This window comes from Galendromus occidentalis, unplaced genomic scaffold (genome assembly GCF_000255335.2).
Source record: "Galendromus occidentalis unplaced genomic scaffold, Mocc_1.1 scf7180000076574, whole genome shotgun sequence".
In the NCBI taxonomy this organism is placed as follows: Eukaryota; Metazoa; Arthropoda; class Arachnida; order Mesostigmata; family Phytoseiidae; genus Galendromus; species Galendromus occidentalis.
Window position 1 is genome coordinate 610,293 of NW_003804563.1, and position 20,289 is coordinate 630,581.

At 51.5% G+C, this 20,289-nt stretch overlaps 1 protein-coding gene across 1 annotated transcript in view; it reads right to left on the reverse strand.

Moving 5' to 3' along the window:
• Window positions 1-20,289, reverse strand: part of LOC100909148 (AT-rich interactive domain-containing protein 3C) — a 48,710-nt gene that overhangs the window by 10,553 nt on the left and 17,868 nt on the right. Inside the window, exons 2-5 of the mRNA XM_029113349.1 lie at window positions 17,929-18,327; window positions 13,872-13,964; window positions 10,625-10,660; window positions 5,529-5,601 (exon numbers count right to left, since the gene is read on the reverse strand). Coding sequence (XP_028969182.1) covers window positions 5,529-5,601; window positions 10,625-10,660; window positions 13,872-13,964; window positions 17,929-18,327 — 601 coding nt within the window. The remainder of the gene's footprint in view (window positions 1-5,528; window positions 5,602-10,624; window positions 10,661-13,871; window positions 13,965-17,928; window positions 18,328-20,289) is intronic.

Below are 20,289 nucleotides of genomic sequence, written 5' to 3' on the forward strand. Positions count from 1 at the left end.
CGCCCGCCCGTCCGCCCGCCGACCGGCTCGCCTGACTGTCTGGAAGCTGCTCACTGTCGGCCCGAGTGCTTTCCCCGTAGGCAACGAGATTTAGACTGATTCATTCTAAATCTCTGCTCTTCCGTGCCTCTACAATGGGTACATACAGACCAACCACCACAATACTCTCGTTACCCCTACCGGGGCGGAGGGATGGCCGGAATCCGGAAAGCTCCGCCATTCTTCTTGTCTTTTCATCCGAGAAGAGCTCCCGCTATACCTACCTACTTGACGCCTCCTTACGCACTGATTGAGGAGCTCGAGAAGGTTAGAACACGGCGGGTGTCACCGGAGGTCTCGAGGTGAAGGACCCGCGAACCTGGTTGAATGAGAGCCGACTGCGGCGGAAGACAGCTCAACGTTCGAGAAATAACATTATGTGTGCTCTCAAAGCAACACTCTGTAGCTCGGGACAGGTAGCAACAGCGGTCGCTGCTATGGTGGTGGTGGTGGCGGCAGCCGCGGCGGCGGTCGTATCTATCGAGTTTCGGATGCGCAGGACCACCACAGCGAAGGCGGGCGAATCGTTCGGACTTATGATCTGCTCGACACAATACCTTTTTTGGCCTACCTAGCCATGGCGTTGCGGGGCGGCCGTATTAGGTGAATCAAGCTCCCCACTGAACCCCGAACAACAATATCGGTGCGGAGTCGGTTCCGAGCTCGATCCTGAGGACTCTGAACCCTTCGCCCGGCCGATATTCGGTTCTATCCTTTGGAAAAATTCTCTCGACTGTAGAAAAGTTTCGGATATCGAATATAGTTCCCCACCGTCGAATCAGAACAGCTTATGGATCATTGGGAGACTTCCGTCATCTTTCTGCGCTCAGCCAGCGGGGCTATGTGGAACAAGGTAGAATTCGTGACAGTCTACGAGCCGTGAGGTTTTGTGTGTACAACGAGCTGTGACACTGTGCTTGGAGAAATGTTATTAATCTTCGGCGTGTTTGCTGTGTAGACGGCTGCGCCGCTAGATGGATAGATAGAAACAAACTCAGTCAGTGAGTAAGTCAGCCACCAGCCAGCCGGGAAAACAGGCAGGCCTCCTTTCCGGGCGAAGAGAAGGTCTACCTTTCGGAACGAGACTCTCGTCCCCCGTCAGAGTAAAAGACACTCACGCTTACCAGAGGAGACACACACAAACGGTGCGATGGCCTAACGAACCGTCCTCCCACAGTGACAATATTCACGGGAATTCGCATCGGCCCCGACGATGAATGAAATACCCGTTCGAAAGGCTCGCCCGGATGGCAAATGATTCAGAAGGGTAAACAGCGCAAGTCTGAGTCGAGAGTTGACGTCAGTGACTCGGTCTCTCTCCTCCTTACCTGCGTCGTCGGTAGATTTCAAGCCGCGCACCGGGGAGTTCGGTCGAGGTTATTAATCGATGATAATAATCGATACCCCAAATTTATAGGCGGACGAGAATTTCCCGATGTCAGAAACGACATCTCGACGGCGATCCGCATGCGTTAGGCTTGGCAGTCACGTGTTCTCAATCTTCTCCACACCGCAGACTTGAGCTGCACGCTCGAGGATTCTCTCGTACGATCGGGGAATCCGCCACCGTGAGGTGCATTGAAATGTGAAGGCTCGCTTCGATTGATTTCGATTGTTCAATGCCATTGATTCCTGACGGCTTACTGCAGCTGATATAGGAACTTTTTGTGTGATACTCGGCTGCATCGATCGGCGGAACCGCGTGTGAACCGAGGAAAAGCTGAAAAACACAGCGGACAAAGTGGTAGCCAGCTCAAGTGTAGCGGCGGCTGTAGAGAAAAAATCTCTTCACTTCGTAACATCTGCAAAGCGGATGTCTTAGCGGTGTCGCACCGCAAGGGCTTTAATCAATGAGCTGGCATTTTCTGTTGCGAGGTAGCCGCGGACGGTAGCCAAAGTTCAATGAGCGGAATATTATTATAAATTCAAAGATCGACGTCAAACGACAATCGACGTCAGGCCAGTGTTCTTCTTCGACGCCGGCCGCCGTGGAGGTAGCGTTTCGGCAGTTCGAACGCTCAACGAACGTTCATTTGACGTTGTTGTTGTCTGCAGCCGCCAATGAAACGTAACAAAGGGAAGTCTGATCCCTTTATCGTGGCTAGTGGAGCGATTCGTTTGCTGGCCAACCTGATCGTCCGTTCCAACGCCGGCCACTGGTCGCCGGCAGCCGGCGGTCCACATACTGCCAATAGAAAAAAAATCTCTACGAGCAACAGTCAAACTTACGAACAGAGGCATTCAGATGCAAATCAATGCCACAGCACAAATCTGTAATTGCTGCTCTCATTAAAACGCCTCAACGCGTTGTGTCCGATCCCACAAGAAGTCCAATTGAAAGTCTCGCTCGTCAGCGTTCGATGAACGAACGAACGCACGGCAAATGGACAGATAGATGCATTCTTGAATAGATGGAAGGACTGATGGATGGACGAAGAATAGATGAGAGAATGGAATAATAAATGCTTTTGCTTCGCTCCTCATTGTACTCTCATGGCTGCTGCTTTCGGCTGTCTTCGTTTTAGCGCGGCACTTTACTCCATTTTAATTTTTTCATCACCGACAATCGACTGCAGACGAAACGACTGGAGCGGAGCAACTCGACTAGAGAAAAGTAAAAAAATACGCGTGCGACCAATAGCCAAAGACAACTATTCAAAGGGTCAATGTTCCTTATGCTTACGGCGCATATCGGACTTCTTGACGGAGAACAACCCCACCACTACTCGGTCGCCCTTTTCACGCTTGCGATGTTTACACTTTTTCGGATCTTTCTCCGGGGAATGAACGTCGACATGGGATAGGGACGATCATACCGGTGATATCGAGATGGGGATGATGACGAGGAAGTCGCTCCCACCAGCAGAGGTGTCTCAATGAAAACCAGGGCGACCTGTTCCGGACTCGAAATAGAATGGCAATATTGCGTTGCTCGAAAGATGACTCCCACTGAGCGGGTGCATTCGCGAATCGAAATATCATTCACGCCGTCGCTGAGTAGGGCCGGTACTCGCAGATACAAATCTGTCAACGCCGAAAGACTCTTATTGGCCTCGAACCCGGACGAGCTTCGGCTTGCTTCAACGATTTTAGCCCGAAGCCGATGCGCGTCGCAGAGGATGGCGATGCTAACGGTGGTGTTGCGCTGGAAGAAAACCGGCCATCAACCTACACAAAACACGTGGTGAAGAGAGGTAGAGCGCGTTGCGGTAAGCATGTAAACCCTATTGTGAATAGGTACATATCTCGTCTCTCAAGGTTCAGGCTCGCGGTCAACGGAACTCTCGAGGGAGAATTCACCCGGGAAAGGTGAGTCTCACTTTAGGCGATCGAGATCGCTACGTTGAATTTAGGAAAATTCGCGAAGGGAGAACTACGGGAGCTTACTACAGGCCGTATACGACTGATGTCTCGCTATGACTCTAAAGATCTATTGCGTAACGGTCAGCTTTCAGCAGTGTACGCATCTTCTGTGGTTGGGAGGAATCAGAAGTGGCAGATGTATTCGAAGAGAGAAAAATCGCTGGCAGCTGCTTCAGAATCCGAGATCCGAAGCGAACGTTTTACGCGATGGGTGAGCCCTTCGATTAATAATCTGAGCATTTCAGCCGAAATATATACATTCATCCATTGACGGGAATCCGAGCGAAACGATCCGGGAGAGACGGACTGTGAGGCTCCGACGGGAGTCGCCACGACTCGGCAACAAGGTACTGGTCCGACTTTGCTCGGTAGGCCGTCGACTGAGTCCGAGGATTCAATGGGAGCATTGAGAAGAAAACCGAACCGAAGAAGAAAAAAATTTCCCGAACTCTAATCCTCGCGCAGCTTCCAAAGTACACACATTACACGCTATTGGAAACGATAGAATCAATCGACGAGCCTCCGATTCGGAAAGCAGAGTAGGGAAGCGCCGCACCGAGAGTCATCTTCAAAGGAATCAGAGAAACACTAGGTAGAAAAATGACAAACATATTCGACAAAAAATGAAGAAACAGAGCCCCGAAGCCGATACAGACGTCTGAGCGCCGAGCAGGGAGCGAGCGCTCCCCGAGATGTCTCAATGCAGAGACGAAGAAAAAAGATAAAATCACCAACAGCGCTCGCAACTCAATATGAAAAACACACACAGGTACACATCGCGGAGCGTCATCCGAAGCATCGATGATGCCGTCGACTTCCCTCGCAAAAAGTCAAGCCGAGAAAAATGGCTGGATGCTGTTCGCGATTCCTTCAACATGGTGTCATGATGAGGAATCACTCATTTTTCTTTTTTGTGCCAGGCAGCCAGTCAGACGGGCGGACCTACACTGGCATCCAACAACGACGACATCAACACGTAGAACAAATCGAATTCGTTAGCAGCAGCAGTGCTTCTTTCTCCCTTTCTTCTGTCTGCTATATCTCAATTTAAAACTTACGAAAACGAGAAGAAAAAACACACCTCGCATCCCTTCTCATCATCGTCATTGAACGTCGTTCGTTCCTTTTCCGCTCGCTCGTTGACTCACTCATTCGATCTATCTCTCCGGCCGTCTGTCTGTCTGTCGATCTACCTATCGAATTCGATTCCCGCTGTCCGAACGGGAAGATCTCTCGATCTCTCGCACCGAAGAACGATTGGGTAGATAGATGAGGTTACAGATAAATGGATAAATAGACGGATTGATCGATACGTTTCATGTGTATTCGGCGCCGGCCCTCCGTTGGACAGACTTTTCAGAAATTGCTTCATCTTCGGAGAGACTGACATGACAATCGGAATCAGCATCATTCTTTGCCGGGTCCGTGAGAATCCGAGGCAGTGCGCATCTCGTAATCGACTTATCGAACACGATAATTCTTCGGTTTTTTCACTGAAGTCGTTCGTTGTTCCCGGATAACACACCCTCGCGGCCCGCCAGTCGAACGGTGGAGGGGTTCGCTCGATTCTTTTCATTTATTTGTTGTAAAACCAATAATGGTCGCCTCAGAATCGATTCGCTCTCCGAAGCAAGCAGCACCCGCCGGGTGCAGCCGCGGAGCTCGCTGACGATTCGAAATAAATTATACAAAAGGCTGTACTGGATTTTCACCTCTCTTGCTACGCATTTTCCGATGCTCCTAATTTCCAACAGCATTCCAATGTTGTTGAAACTCCAACCCCTCCTTTCCCTCCCGCTCCGAAAACTCCACGAGCAGATTTTTTGATAGCCTTCGCCTCGTAATTCGTTGGGGCGCGTACGCTGTGGTGATCTAGACGATGGAGTCCAGTCATCAATTATCAATCATTAGTCATCGAAAATTTGTTTCCCGTAAGCTTTGACAGGTTCTCGGAGTGGAGCTACGGACAACGACTTTCGTCAAAGACGGAAAATTTACGATGAAAGCGACCATCGTCTAGGGTTCGAGCCCCCATCTAAGCTTGTAAAACTGACATTTATATTCTCGAGAAGGGACGGACAATGGAACGAAGAAGAAGAAGCGGCACCGTCTCGCAGCGCACTCACCTCGATTATGCATGAATGCGAATAAATCATCAAGGAACTCCTTGCGTTTTGGGTCATCGCTTAGTTCGTATAACTGAAAAGCAGAAGAGCGACCTGTTAGCCTGGCGGGTCTCCGACGAAAACGTTACGTGCAATGTGCGATGAGCGAGAAACGGGGTCCCGATTGTCGGGGAGGGCTTCGGCGGAAGATTAGTGCTGAGATCATCGCTGGTTCAGGAAATGTCTCAAGAACTTGAGTCGGACCTCGACGATCTCGCAAAAGTCCATCGTCCGGATACGGAGCTTGAATGATATTTTTGATCGTTCGAATGACCGAATCGGGTCAATGAAAATTCAAGTACTCGACGTTTCTGTGACAGCAGGGGAGGACCGCTCGATCGCGAGTCTCAGACCGCGGCCGTTTTGGTAACAGCGGCGGCGGTGGCGGCACCAGCGGAAGAATGAAGATGCCAACATTGGCAGGTAGCTCTGACTCCTCCCTTTTTTCGTTGGCTCGACCGTCCGCTCGCTCGCTCGCCGGTCCAATATCTTCATAATAAGCCTCACTCGACGGCACGATTCGGTTTTTCGATTTTCGAATGGCGCCCGACGGTTGAAGATCTCCGTCGGGTGCGACTTCAAAGTACGTTATTCGGCGATTCCTGAATTTTTCGGTCGCGTCCGCCGCTGCGACTTCAGATCCGTCAAGGGCGGACCCGGAGCACAAAGTGTTCTAGGGTTGTAAAATTTCGGGGGGCTTAACGCCGCCGCGTCCGCCGCTGCGTCCGAACTGAAGTGAACATTACATTACATACATAGCCAGCCGCAGATCAAGAGCGCAGCAGCGTTGCCGGAGGGCTCCGTGCCTTCGTCCGTCTCAGCGACCGTCCATCCCAGTCAGTCAGTGTGGACAACAGAACAACAATTTTATATTCGAGTTTATTGGCCAAGGAGGACGGGGAAGTCGATGAGAAGTAAACGTGGCGGCAGAACAACGAAAAGCGTCACTACTAGTTGAAGGAGCAGGAGGAAGACGAGGAGGAGAACAGGGAGGAATCCGAGGTGTGGTCTTCGTCATCTTACAACAGGTGCCGAGAGGCCCAAAAGACAAAATCATAAAACTGCAGCAATATGCTTTCATTCGTTCGAGGATTTTCAGAAGCCTTCAAAAGCCGAGATAAAAAGAATAACTTTGAGTCTTTCGGATCACCGAGCACAAGACGTACACAAGACCTCTCGACGCAGAGGATGTTCAGCAGGAGCCTCAAACGGTGCCATTCGATGCTTTGTAAATTTCGGAGCTGAATTCCTTCTCAGAACCGCAAAACGTGGTTGAAGCCCCCCTTCTCCCCCCGAGCTGTCTCACTCTCCTCGCTGAAGCATCCATTCCGGAACACAAGCCTCAATCGAGTTCGATTGAAATTCTTTGCGGTCAATACGCTCCTGCGATTCGATCGGCTCCCGCCACGATTTTTGCCGTGTCAAGCGGCCTCGATCCGATGAGAATTCGCAAGATGGATTCGTACTCCAACGACGAATGATTTCATGTCAAAACGACAAAAGCCTGGGGAAAAATTGAGCCGAAAGAAAAACAGCGAATGCTAAGCTCCCCACACGTGATGCGATGATCCCTCATCCTCTGGAAACGTTTTCTGCGCCGAGATGATGCGTGTCTGTTTCGTAATCAAGTCATGTCGTCGCTGAAGTCGATGATCATGATGTTGTCTGTAATGTGGACGACTTCACCCTGACGGGACATCAGCCGGAATGAACGCCACCGTGGCTCCAACGAATAAGATGGAGATCACGAGGTTGGCTCAGTCGAATCGAGCGGTCCAAACGCTGCACCGGCGGCCGCATTTCTCAATTATTTAGGGAGACGATCGTAGCCGGCGTCCACTGCAGAACCAAGGTAGCCAAGAGGCAACAGATACACAGAAAAGTCTAGCCGCGAGAGAAAAAACGAAGCGAATTACCTCTCGACACAAAAATGGTACTTTACGATCATTTCCTCCCGTTGTCATCTTGATCTCCCTCCGACACGAGCGGTCCCGGTACAGCGATTAACCAAGGTGTCGGATCGAAAAGGGCGGGGGGGAAGATTCGGTCCCGTCCCATATCGAATCTGCAGCTTCTTTTCCCAACCGAGCTGTCCCCGAATCAGTCAGACGCGAGTCCTCACCGAGACTCTCCACTCACAATTTACAAGAGTTGATTGAGTCGCGAGAGGGCCACTCTGTATGCCGTTGGTCAGAACCGACGAATTTGCCAGCGACAAGCGTGTCCGATAGCTGAGCTATGTTCCGACTCAAATGTCTGAGAGCTTCCCCTGGTTGTTGGTTGCTCCGCTGTTCGTTCGTCTGTCTGACTGACTAACAGACTGACTGGTTCGCTCGTCCGTTTCTTTCGAGTTCGTTTCAGAAAAGAGCTATTTGTTCTTTACAAATCTCAACCTTCTGAGAGGGCGTGGGAATGAACGTCTCGTTGTTTTTTCCTCGTCGTCAACGTTGGTTGGACATCATTTACATTTCGAGCACTCCCGAAAGCATAGATGGGGAACCGGGAAATCAGAATTGGTTCAAGAAGACCCCGAAACCTTCGTTGGAATCAAGATAAATGCCTCGCTATCAATAACACCGCGCCTCGGACTTGGGAGTACATACATCGAATGCAAGCGCCTCGGAACGCTCGAATGAGAGCGTGGCTCGAGTGAGGACTAGGAGAAAAAACAACCCGCTCCGCACTAATCAGCTCATCCTCGACCAAACTGTAATTCTAATAGGAACTCGTACATCCCGAATTTTCCACGCCGCGGCAAACATTCGCTGAGGAGGCGCATCCGATTGAGCCGACTTATCGCTGGCCTGCTTTGCTCCGAGATTGAGTAGGGCACACTCAGGCAGACTGTCGATACTCGTAGAAATACTGAATTTTCAGGGAGTTCCACTGGTATAAAGAATGATTCAGCGAATGACTTCTTCAGTAGCGTTCAGATCCGCGCAAAACGTCATCTAAAAAAAGATTCGGCCGACGAAATTGTGGCTACGAACTATGGTCGCACAGAAGGAATTGGCAGAGCATTGTCGCGGCTAGCCGGTTTCTTTCTGATTTTTCCCCGGCTTTTTTGGCCTCTCAGTGTTAGCTTGATTGAATTTAAGAGTAGTTTCTATTTCCTTTTCCTCCGTTTTTTGTCATTGTGATAAATCGTCCACCGAGATGTGAGAAGAAAGAATTCAAGTCCATGCCGACGGATCTCACGCCATAAGCGTTGATGACCGTTTCTCACACCTTACGAAAATTGACGAATAAACACAAAGCTCCTCCAAAGCGAACCGCGGAGCCGCTGATATCGGCATTCGTCGCTCCGTAGTGCCATGGCCGTCGCCTCAGATTAGCGAACGATCGAGGAACGAGCACCGGTCATTCGATTGCTCTGCGGTTGACGGCATGCCTGGAATTGACCTTTTGGGCTTGGAGACTATTATTCCTCCCTGGTTGGATCGGGTTCCTTCCAGAGCCCAGCGCGTGACTTCAATTTTAGAGAAATATCCCCGGTGCTCGCAGAGACGCGATTTCTGGGATGCTATTCACGCCCACAGCAGAAAGAGCGAGAATGGGGAACGATTTGACAAAATAAAGCTGGGAAGTACCCTCATGGGATCCCAATCCTGTCGATTCAATCAATCGACTTCCAGTCACGGCAACCGCGGCCACACAATAGATTCGAAAAGGGAGAGACAATGCAGGCTAGAATGCCGCCGAGCGCTATGCGGAATATCACTCTGTACCGGGCAAAGAAAAAAGGAAACTTTCCGGAGGTGGAGAGGAATGGAAAATGAGAAGAAAGAAGCAAGAAGTGGAGAATAAGACGAAAAAGGCAATAGTCAAACGCCATTCGCTCCCGACCACTTGGATTGCCCGCCTTCAACAGAGTCAAGTCTAGTGAAGGATCGAGAGATATTGGCTCGCTTTTTCTTCTTGTCCCTTCTTTATTCCAGATGAAAAGGATAAAGATGAAGAAACCTTTTCTCCATAATGGGACCATAATGGAGCTCGCTCGCCCGTCTTCCTCTCTCGCGCTGCCTCTGAGCATTGAGGCATTATTATCATCGTCATCATCATCAGCTGCTGCTGTTGCAGCTCCGACATCACAATCATCATCACCATCATAGTCGTTTCTATGAAGACTCGCTCGCAGGTCGAGAGACCACGAAGAAAGCCGCTGCCGTTGTTGCAGCCGTCGATGATGACGCCGGCGACGAACGGACCAACGAAGATAGATTGATGGACAGATGTACGAGCGCGCCACTTGACGAACGGCACCGACCGATTCGAAAATATGCCGATTTACATCTTCGAACGACGGCCTCCCGTGCCCGCTTACCAGCGAGCGGGCTAGCGAGCGGGCAACTTTTCTGCGAGTCCGCTCCCGCAGCGAACCACCTACCCTCCCGCCCTGCGGCGGGCGATCGGGAAAAGCCCTCAAATCGGGTCCGGGGTGTATCTAAATGTGAACTGGATCCTGAATATGTGCGGATGTGCAAAGGCTCACAAAGGGACCCGTCTCCCCCGGAACAAGGTTAAGCGAAATCGTACCGAAACACGCGATCGGCGGGCGATGATCGTTAAAAAATAAGAGCTGAGCGGATCGCGTCCCTGGCACATCCGAGTGAGACTTCGGAAGGTCCGAGCCGACGTTCTGCTCATTGAATGATGTGCCCCAGTGAGCAATGTCTTCGGTTTCGATTGTGAACTTCGTAGTCCTCGGCTTCGCAGCTCCTTCGACATCTTGACAAGTTCTATTGTCTCGGTCAACTGCTGGCCGACTGAGCTACCGACGAACAACAAACCATCCGATTGGTCGGTCGGATGCTTCTTACGCTTTTTGTCGTCACTTATTGGGTCACTAACTCGTCCCAGATTGGCCGCGGTGGCTCTAACAAGGAGTCATTGGGGTGAGATCAGCTTCTAACCGAACACTCGACTTCTGGACACTTCGAAAAATCCCACGAGAGCAGATACGCGCAAATCTCAGGCCGTATTCTCTGACTCGTCTGAAGCTCGATCGCACGTGATCAGAGGCGTGCCTCGATCGGTCACAAGGGTTTGCTGCTTACCAGTTTGAAGTCACGGCAGAACTCTGTGCTCGACTTCTGAAACAAAAGTTTCCGTTTTAGCAAACTAATGATCGTAGTGTCTCGCCCTGACTACTCCACGGTAGAATGAGTGGAAGTCGGAGGGATAGATTGATCGATGATGCTCCCGTTGTCACGCGCGGCTTCCGGACGCGTTCCAGCGGAGTACCATCGGTCTCGCCCAATGTTGAAGAAACAAGCGTCAAATCTCAAACGAGATGCAATGTCACAAAAATAGAGCGCGTAAGCACGCGTGGGCGACCAGTTGGTTGGCCGGCTGGCTGGCCGACCGGCCGCTCGGTCACGGCAATCAAAAAATCACCGGCAGACAATACGCGAACAGGCCGAGCGCGGAGGGACCTCGACAACTCTTCTGGTCGCGCTTTTGACACTCTTCCGAAGCAGACCATCCGACCGATGACAGCCGTGTCGAAATGTACGAGAGTGTCTGCACGCATTAACGTCCGAAAGCGCGCGCGGCGACGTCAAAAGCATATTGACCGACTTCCCCTCGTGGAAGCAACAAAGCCACCCGAGGAGTCAAGCGAATCCTTCATTGAGTTATCGAAAATTTCTCGTAATTGGAAATGCGCGGATCGATTTGCCGCGATCGTCTCCGAAGTTCACTCACTCAAAGAGAGCATTCACACGGCTCCATTCAGAAAAACCCCGATGTTTATGGGCAGATCTTTCCCGCTATCGAAATCGAATCAAAAACGGATAAATAAATAGACCTAGGGGCGGGTCGGACGGCGTTGGCCCGCCCGCTTTCCGCTTGTATCACGCCAAATAGGTAAGCCCGTTCCCCATAGGTGGAAGTGAGGACTGACCGAGATCTCAAGGTCGTGAGACGGTGATATCTGCTCTACTGGAGAAGCCTCGACGGTGTGAGTGTAAATGAAGAAGAAAACGGAGAGACACCGCCGAACAAAGAATTCAGTAGAGTTCTCTCATAGAATCTGTGTTTACTTTGGCATGGATGAAGTGGCTCAACATAGCTTCGCATCGAGACCGCAACAAGAACCCAACTCCGAAAGTCTTGGATAGAGTGTCGGTATTCCTGGGCGTGTCTCATCCAAACGCATGGGACAACTTCTCGAAACAGTAATTCTAGTCGGGAGTCGCGAAAACCTGCAGATCGGAGGAAATTAATATCCGAGACTTTCGTCATGGATAGCGTTCGATATGTTTGGCGAAGTGACGCCCCGTCGACCAGAAGCCTCAATCCCTCTCTTACGGCCACAATCGAGACGGGGAAGAGTCTCTTCCGCGGTGGGAGGGACAAGTTACCATCAGTGGTATCTGGCTATGAGCGCGCAAGGATTTTAACGGAGGCGCTGGCCGGATAGCTCCCTGAATACAATTGGCAATTGCTCACCTAACGCTTCAATCGCATTCGGTGCTGAATGGCGTAGAGATAAGGCGTTATCATGTCGAGGTGTCATCATCGTTATTACCTAGAGTGTTTGCCTGCCATTCGACCGCATCATCGGCTGTCGTCGGCGACGCTCTCCGTCTATCGGAGAAGTCTGGTCTATTCTATTCCTAATGCGTGCGCGCGAATGAATCCGGCCGCTTCAATGAGCGGAAAACGTATGCGAAACGGGATGAACGAGCCCCATAAACAAGAGGACACTTAGTCGCCTGTTGACTTGTAGAGGAGCAATATAATCATGATCAGCTCTCGCTCGGCAGGCCGCGCCATTCATGGCTCTTTGGGACTCCCACGCCACTAATCTCTCGGTATTTCCTCTCATCCGAGGGGGGAACCCGTATCTGAGGAAGCGTCAGGTCGAGGAGCATGGAGGAGTCACCCCGAAGCTGAAGGTAGCAAGCGGGATTCGGGTGGGCGAACTCCGGTCGAGAACAAGATTCTGTTGATTCCAGTCGGTTCCGAGCGATCGCCTCAGAATCGTTCCAGATGATCGAGATCGTCGGAGACGGCGCAGACACGACAACATCACGTATAACAGTAGCGACAACAACAACAACAGCAGCAGCAACAATATAATAAAAGTAGGTCCTACGACCACGGCAACGAGATAAGAGATACCATTAATCTCTATTACTTAGCGCTGGAGCCCCCAAGCATAGATAGCAACGGCAGCGGCGGCAATAGCAACCCCGAGATCAGTAGGCGAACGTGCCTTCCGAGAGACCGACAACGAGCGAATGAACAAGTACTGAGCTAACGAGTCGACCGTGGCGGTACCGTAAACCGGGAACGATTATCACCTCGATTACGACATCCACCGTCCGAGAGAGAAAGATTTCATAGCGCGAGCTTGGTTCGCGCCGCGTGGATTCCGAGCTATGCATCGTATATAGTCCTTGAATCGCTCCGAAGACCAGCCAGTGCTGGTCGAAATTAATCGAGATCAAAAATCGCTAATGACTTGCTAGACACACTGCCAGAATGAGCTCATTGTTTCCGGCCGTTTGATCCCGGTTGTTTCGTGCCGCTGTCTCGGAGAACCTGGACGATACATTTCTTCCGGGCTCGATAGCGAGCCGAGGTAGCGTCTCTACTTCTGCACTACCATGCAGAGATGCACGCATGAAGCATTTCGATGTACGAGGAGTCGACGTTCGGGGATAAATGCTCAGAACGCTCGAAAAGCACTTATAAATCGTGGTCGCTCTAGCTTGCTTGTTTGGCTCGGAAGCATTTATTCTGCTATAAAATGCTGGAATTTCGTTTTGTGTGCTCGTGGGCCCAATGCTCGCTTAGCCCTGCACCCGGGTCATAAAAAAGTCCAAAGTACCCTGCTAGTCTTACAGCCGCAAGGAAGAGAGCCGTTGTAAACGAGCAGAGATAAAGTATTAAGAAAAAGATCGAAAAAATTGTATTAAATATGAGTCTGCTGCCCAATGGTGTCTTCTGGCTGCTCGCCCACCGGCTGCTTCCTCTCTCCTCCCATCCGACCATTCATCTATCTATCCATCCGCCCGTCCGTCCGTCCCGGCTATCCATCAATCCATTCCACCGACCGAGCAAGAGCCTGTCCGCCAGCCGAGCCGCTCGTCTACCGGAGCTCTATCTCTCTCGTACTTATATCGCTATTGACTTTACAACCGACGTGCCGTATCTCAACCAGAATCATAATGCGCGCAATTCGATCGCGGTCTACCGTCCAAAGGACAATTTGACGATTCTGCAGGAAGCCGAGAAACAAAGGGGAAAACAATTCACAAGAAATTTCGACGGAAGAATGTAGAGGATGTTCACCTGTTTTGGAGTATCTTCCGGATTCGAAGAGGTTTGTGCGGGTGCCTTGAATCCTTGCGGCTGCTGCTGCTGTTGTTGCTGGCTTGCGAAAATCTGTAGAGAGAATCGTCCGTTAGCATCGCCGCGGAAGCAGAGCAGTGACCAGTATCTCATCAACGAACCGCTCAGTCTGCCTCCACGCCGCGGAGCTCAGAGCCGATCAGAGCTCCTCCAGACTCCAGAGAATCGGGGAACGAAGGTTCCATGAGTACACACAAGTTCGATCCGTGGATACCGCATCGAGTCAAAGGCGGAGACATCAGAGGCAGAGTTCGTATAAAAGAGCTTTCAGCCAGCCGTGGAAGCGTTTATCCAGCGACCCTGTTCTCAATGACGCGTTTATTTGAATGGATGAACACGTTTTTTGCAGCTTTCTTTGAGAATAATGATAGCTTTGTTTGATACCGCGACAGAGAAATGTTTCGTCCCGTCCTTCCCCTTCCACTCAGCACTCCGGAGCAGCAGCAGCAGCTGAAGCGGCGGTGTTGGTGGCGACGACCAAAAGACCAAGTAGGCAGTCGAGCAGGCAAGCGTCTCTCGTGCTTGAGATCCTTTAGATCGAGTTAATAAACGACACATCTGACACCAGAGTGTCTTCCTGCGCGACTACCGGTCGTTCGGAAGGATAGTTCGCATCCAGGAGGGTAACGCGGATAAGGCATGGGAAAAGCATGACTTATTCGCGTCGACTCTCGCTTAGAGACAGATACGATTATTATTAATTGAGGAGGACTCCGCATCGTCTGTAAAGATTCCAGATACGAATAAACGAGACCCGCTCGGAGAGAGAATCGAACAGAGAAAAAATTTCTTTTTGATGAGGCGAAGCCCAGATTTTCGGTTAATTTCGAAAGACGATCCTCCCGACCGGGGGCCGGCTTGATCTTGCACGCCTGGAGGTTTCCAATACCGCGGAAGGTCGCAGGTATTCCCGTCGAATCGTGAGGCTTCCGGAACACGGAAAAGCAGGTGGAGGTCTGAGAAAGTTCCAAGTTCTAAGGAGGAATTGTCGTCTTTCCGCTGCAGGTTTCGATATACGCTTGAGCCGCCGCACCCTCCACGGGGCCCGAATGTTTCCTCCATGGCGGAGTGTCAGAAACCAAGGTGTGACACGACTAAATAGCCGGGCACAACACAGCGGCCGATCTCGTCCCTCTGTTCTTACTTATATACTTAGTGAGGGGCCTCGGTTCATCCCGGCGACACGATGCGATGAACTCTTCTCCGCGGCTTGTTCTCTCTCTACGGCGCTCTCTGCGAAAGCTTTCGCTGCCAACTTTTCTCTCCTATTCCTCTATCGGTTTCTACCTTCTCCATTCCTTTCGGGTAGGTAGCTCGCTCGCTCGCTCGATGGAAGGACGCACGGACGAACACATGAACCGACATCTCCCTGTAGCAGGCGGCTCCACCTCCCACTCACGAACGATGTCCACGCTCGTTGGTGGTATCAAAAAACCAAGAAGCCAACTAGCGCGAATCTAGCGATCCGGAGAGAAGATCGAAGCCAACCTTAACAACCTTTCGCCCGTTCTAGAAGAACTTCCTGTCGACTGACTGAAGCGGTGATACATCACCAAGCGTTTTTATGCTTCAGACATTCCCAGATTACGGTGCTAGAATCGGATCGGCAGGGATCCCCAGCAGTTCGCTACGACGCGAGAGCACGTGGTCGACCACACAGCCGACCTGCGCGGATCAAGGAATTCATCGATCCATGAGCTTCTCTGAGTGGGATCGGCGAGAATTTAAAGTCTCCATTTTTTGATGTCATCAATTCAATTTCTGTCGACGATGCCACATATGTAGGAGTTCTGTACCAGGTGTGTAATATGTAGGGGAGCATGATCGGAAGGAAGAATTCGAAGACGGGAGAGAAGGCTGAAAAATGAAGTTGGCGCTCCGCTCAATGAAGATGTCCCCGATCGCCGAAGACTCCCTGCAGCGGATCTCTCGCTATGCCTCCCCTTACGCTGGTGAGCCGCCGGTGGCAGCGGCGGCCGGTATGTACGTTGCCGTTCGCCAACAAAGTCGACTGTGGGCCACCCTTATTTCTGCAACGACTGTAGTTCATCATTTTGACAAATTCCTCGACAAGTGACGAATTCTTCAGACAGCAGAACTGCGAGCTGAACTCTTCGTCCAACTAAGTGTGTATCGCAACGCTATGAATCCGATTTCCATTGGCAAGGAGCTTCAGAGCCTAAGCCGTCTGCTGACAGAACGCGCCGCTACCCTGTGCGAACAGACTCGCTTCGGGACGATGCCGTACCGAGATGATGAAGACGAGTTCTGCTTGCGTTTTTCTCTCACCAACGGCTCCTTAATGACAGGTCTGTGTACGGAACGTGAAATGCAAGGACCGAACGGTGTCGGAGCGTTTTTAGCGCGGCAGCCGCATCCATCGCCGACTCGCTTCATTCACTCAATTAGACGACATTTGTTCCTTCGTCTAGGCTGTCCGTTTATTTATGACTGCGTCAACTCATTAGATGTTTTTTTTTCGGAATCGGCAGAAGACCGCCCGGGCGGTAACGTACCCGGCGGCTGGAAGCAGCCGACGGTGTGACAAGTCGGAGAATTCGTTTTTAGACGGGCGTTTTTCCCTCAACCGTCGCATGGCTCTCACCCAAGACAGAGGTTGCTTGCAAGCACCAAGTTCGTCATCCTCATCACAGGACAAGGGTTTTGTGAGCTAGACTTATTTCTGTTGTCATTCACCTTTCGAGAATTCTCAAGCCTCGGCAATCGCGATCTCTTCTCGTTCAGTGTGCCAGGAGTGAAACCTGGATCGGACATCTTCATAACGCTAGGCGGTCGCCTCAGGGGTTCCGTCACCTCGACGTTTGCTTCGGTGAAGGTCGGGCGCTTTCGACAATTTTCCGGAGAGTCTCCCAGAGATAACTCACGAGCCGCCAGCGTCGGTCGGGGGAATACGAGCTGTCGGACCGCTTAGCCTATTTAACAATCATTGTCGTGAATGCTCAGGTGATTGGCGAAGCTCGTTCGCGGCCGGGACTACCTTCGACACATGGCCTGGCCGCCCACGCAATATTTGCAAGCGGCAAAAATAATTAAACCGAGCATTAGGAGCCTGCCTGCCTGCCGGAGAAGGCACGAGCGAGCGAAGAACGGGAGAAGAAAAAAATTAAGTCAGAATCGAATACACAACAGCAAACAATCTATTCGATGATGAAAGAAACGGCATCAGCAACAACAAATGATCAACGATCTCTGGTTTCTGTTGGATGACTGGCTCGGATCGTGGCAAGAAATCAGTTGCCGCCGCAGCCATCATCAGAGACTGGCTATGGTGGTTATTTTTCTGCTCGATGTTCCCTTGCTCACTGGCTGGCTGGCTGACTGGATAAATTCACTCCAGGCCATCATCGCTCACCAACGATGAACACTGTCGAGTCAGCCAGCGAACGAATTCAACGCACAGACAGATCCCGTAGCAGAAGAAAAATAAACGAATGAACATCGAGCGAAGAAAGCCAACTGAATCGTAATTAATATTTGCTCTGGCGAATCACGATCTCATTGCGCGCGAGTCGCCAACTTAATTTCAAATTCGGTCTCTCTGTCTATCGGGACGGCTGTTTGTCTGCGCGTTCGACCGCATGCCCGCCCGCCCGCTCGGCCGTCCGTCCGTCTGCCCAACGATGATCTTGGTATCGTCAAGCGAGACGCTCTATTCTGGTCCGAATTTCTCAGAGCGAAATCTATATGGTCCGCCGTTCTTTTCTTCTCCTTCCTTCGCCTTCATTACGACTCGGTTCATCCTCGAGACGTCATCAGAGCGCTACGCGTTGAGGGAACAGAATTTACGGAGTCGGGGCTATTCGTGAACCCCCGTTCGATTAGATCTTTATCGCTCCCTATTCGAGCTTCCCATTTAACTAGATGATCTGCATCCTCAGCCAAGACGACACCCGACCCGCGTCAGAAACCGAATTTCTCATTCGGTAACGAATTGGGGAAACCCGAACGCAGGATCACAGCTACGACATACACCAACCTGTTTCAGCTGACTGTCGAACCCGTATTGCTTTTCAGGATCGGGCAGTCCAAGATTCTGGGTGAGTTGGAGGAAGGCTGGGTTGCGGAGAGCCTGCAGATGAGCCTGTGCGTTGAGGAAGCCGTGAGCTCCCGGCAAGAAGCCCAGAGACGGGAGTCTATCCGAGGCCTTTCCCGCTGCCGCGAACATCGCCTGAGCTGTCGCTAGGGCTGCCGCGGACATCTGTAGCTGGTCCTGTTGAGAATCTTTGAGATCTTTGGATACGTGGCTGGGAGGATCCGAGAGATCGCCTCCACTAGATCCGTTCTCGCAGGGGGATCTTCGGAGATCGAGTTCCTGTTCGTCGTCCTCCTCATCGGCACCGTAGTCATCGTCGTCGATGGGTTCGTCACGTGTGGTCTGAAACAGAGGAGAACACTGTGAGCGCGGGGTCATTAAAAGCTTTCGTTCGACTCGTTCGACCCCGCGGCGAGCCCTGACGGTCATGGAAGCCCAACCGACAGGAGGCGCGTGAGGAGCGAAGGAGACGAGCGGTGTCTCGCCCGGCGCCGCGAGCGCGGTAAGGATAGTTCAGGAGTTAAACGCATGTCGTCAGGAGCAAAAGGAGCTCTGACCAACAGCTGAAGGCGATCTGCGGAGCAGATGTCCACAACGGTGTCGCTTGTCCAGTGAGCTATGCATTGGTGCATGCATTCAAGTGTGGCGGGGCACGTCCGCCCTTCAAAACCTCGACAGCTCTACGACAACAAACCGAATTAAAAGTAAAATTGCTCACAAGCCAAAATGTCGTTGGTACTTCGACTCGAACGACGACAACTCGGCGCGAGAAGGCCTACCATCAAGCTAGCTGTTTCGGCTTCCACTGTCCCTCCTTCTATTTTTGCCCCTCCTTTGCTGCTGCCTATGTGGCCCTCAAGTCCGCGACTCCCCCGCTCTCGTTTCGCTCGCCGTTCCATTCGAAGCGTCGCTCGTCGTCCTTTTGCCAACTCTCGACCCCCGAAATTTGCCCAACCCTCGCCAACAGTGAGCAACCTACGCTTTGTTCAAAGTTTGAAATGACAATAATTCGCATGTTATGATTAGCGCCTGCATGCTCTTTCTGCTGCTGCTGCTGCTGCTACTGCTGCCCGACTCGCCTGTCAACGGGTGGTAATGATATTGTCACATGCATTTCGCTTTGATGAAACAACGAACGCGTTTGCTCGTAGCCTTCCTCTTCCACCAGCGCTACTCCTCTCCCGGTCCAGGTCCTCTGTCCCGGTCTATTCCCCCCATCCGGTGCTCCCTCTGCATTGACCGTCACTCGTTCGCAACGAATCCTTCAACGATCTTGCACTCTGACTCGGTGGGTATCATTGATATTTGCTTATTCCGGGAGGCACCCGGGCTTCGACAATGCCTTGAATGAGTCGCGGCAGAGGAGAATGTCCCCTCGAGAGTCTTCCCGCAGAGCGGTTTTCCTCTTCCAGGAAGGCCTTGAGATTCTCAGGTGGAAAAATATTTAAGGAGCGTTTCTCCCGCTTGAACGGGAGTGGGTACGAGAGAGCCCTAGCAGTCAATCCCCTTTGATCCGCGAATAGACTGCTGTCCGTTGCTCCTCACAGCAGAGCATCGGAAGCGGGCCGCAGATGCATACAATGGAAAGTATGCCTTGGGCTCCGAGATGGGGGAGTACGTCGAAACAGAAAGACCTCTATTTCGTTTCTTTCCCCCGCCGACCAGTGGGAGGACGAGTTCGCTTCTCTAATTGATACGTATCCCGGCTTGACACACTTCATTCTTTCGTTTCAACAAAACGAACGAGGCTGACCCTCCAATCAACTCGGCAGTATGTTGGGCGAAATTTTGACCCCCGAATGGGCCTGAAGCACCATCGAGTCAGTCCGCATGTATGTATATTATGCCCCTGCGTTTTGGAAACATAGAATGATCCAAAACGAAGAGAGAGAGCGCCCGATCATACGCGAAAATACGCATTCCAATGGATCAGGAAGGAGTGAAGCGAGTTGGAGCTGGGAGCAGTTTATCACTTATCACTAATGACAATTGTGTCGAGTCGAAGTCATTTGAGTTTTCAAGCGGGATCGTTTCGGCCCCGAAAATCTACGGACGCGCGAATCTGCAATGCAATGGGTGCTGGAGGCGGGGACAGATTGTTGGTTGGTTGGCCGGTCCGCCGGGTAGTTGCTTTCTCCGTAAGTTTGTTGGTAGAGTTGCGTCGCCTTGCTTTTCGGTTGCTGACATTCTACCATTAACCCTCTTTGCAAACCATTTGGCTCCGAAGCCGTTAAGTCTCATGTGAGGTTGCCAGCCCGCCAGCCAGCCAGCCGGTCGGCTTGCCATCTAGTAGATTTCAGACTT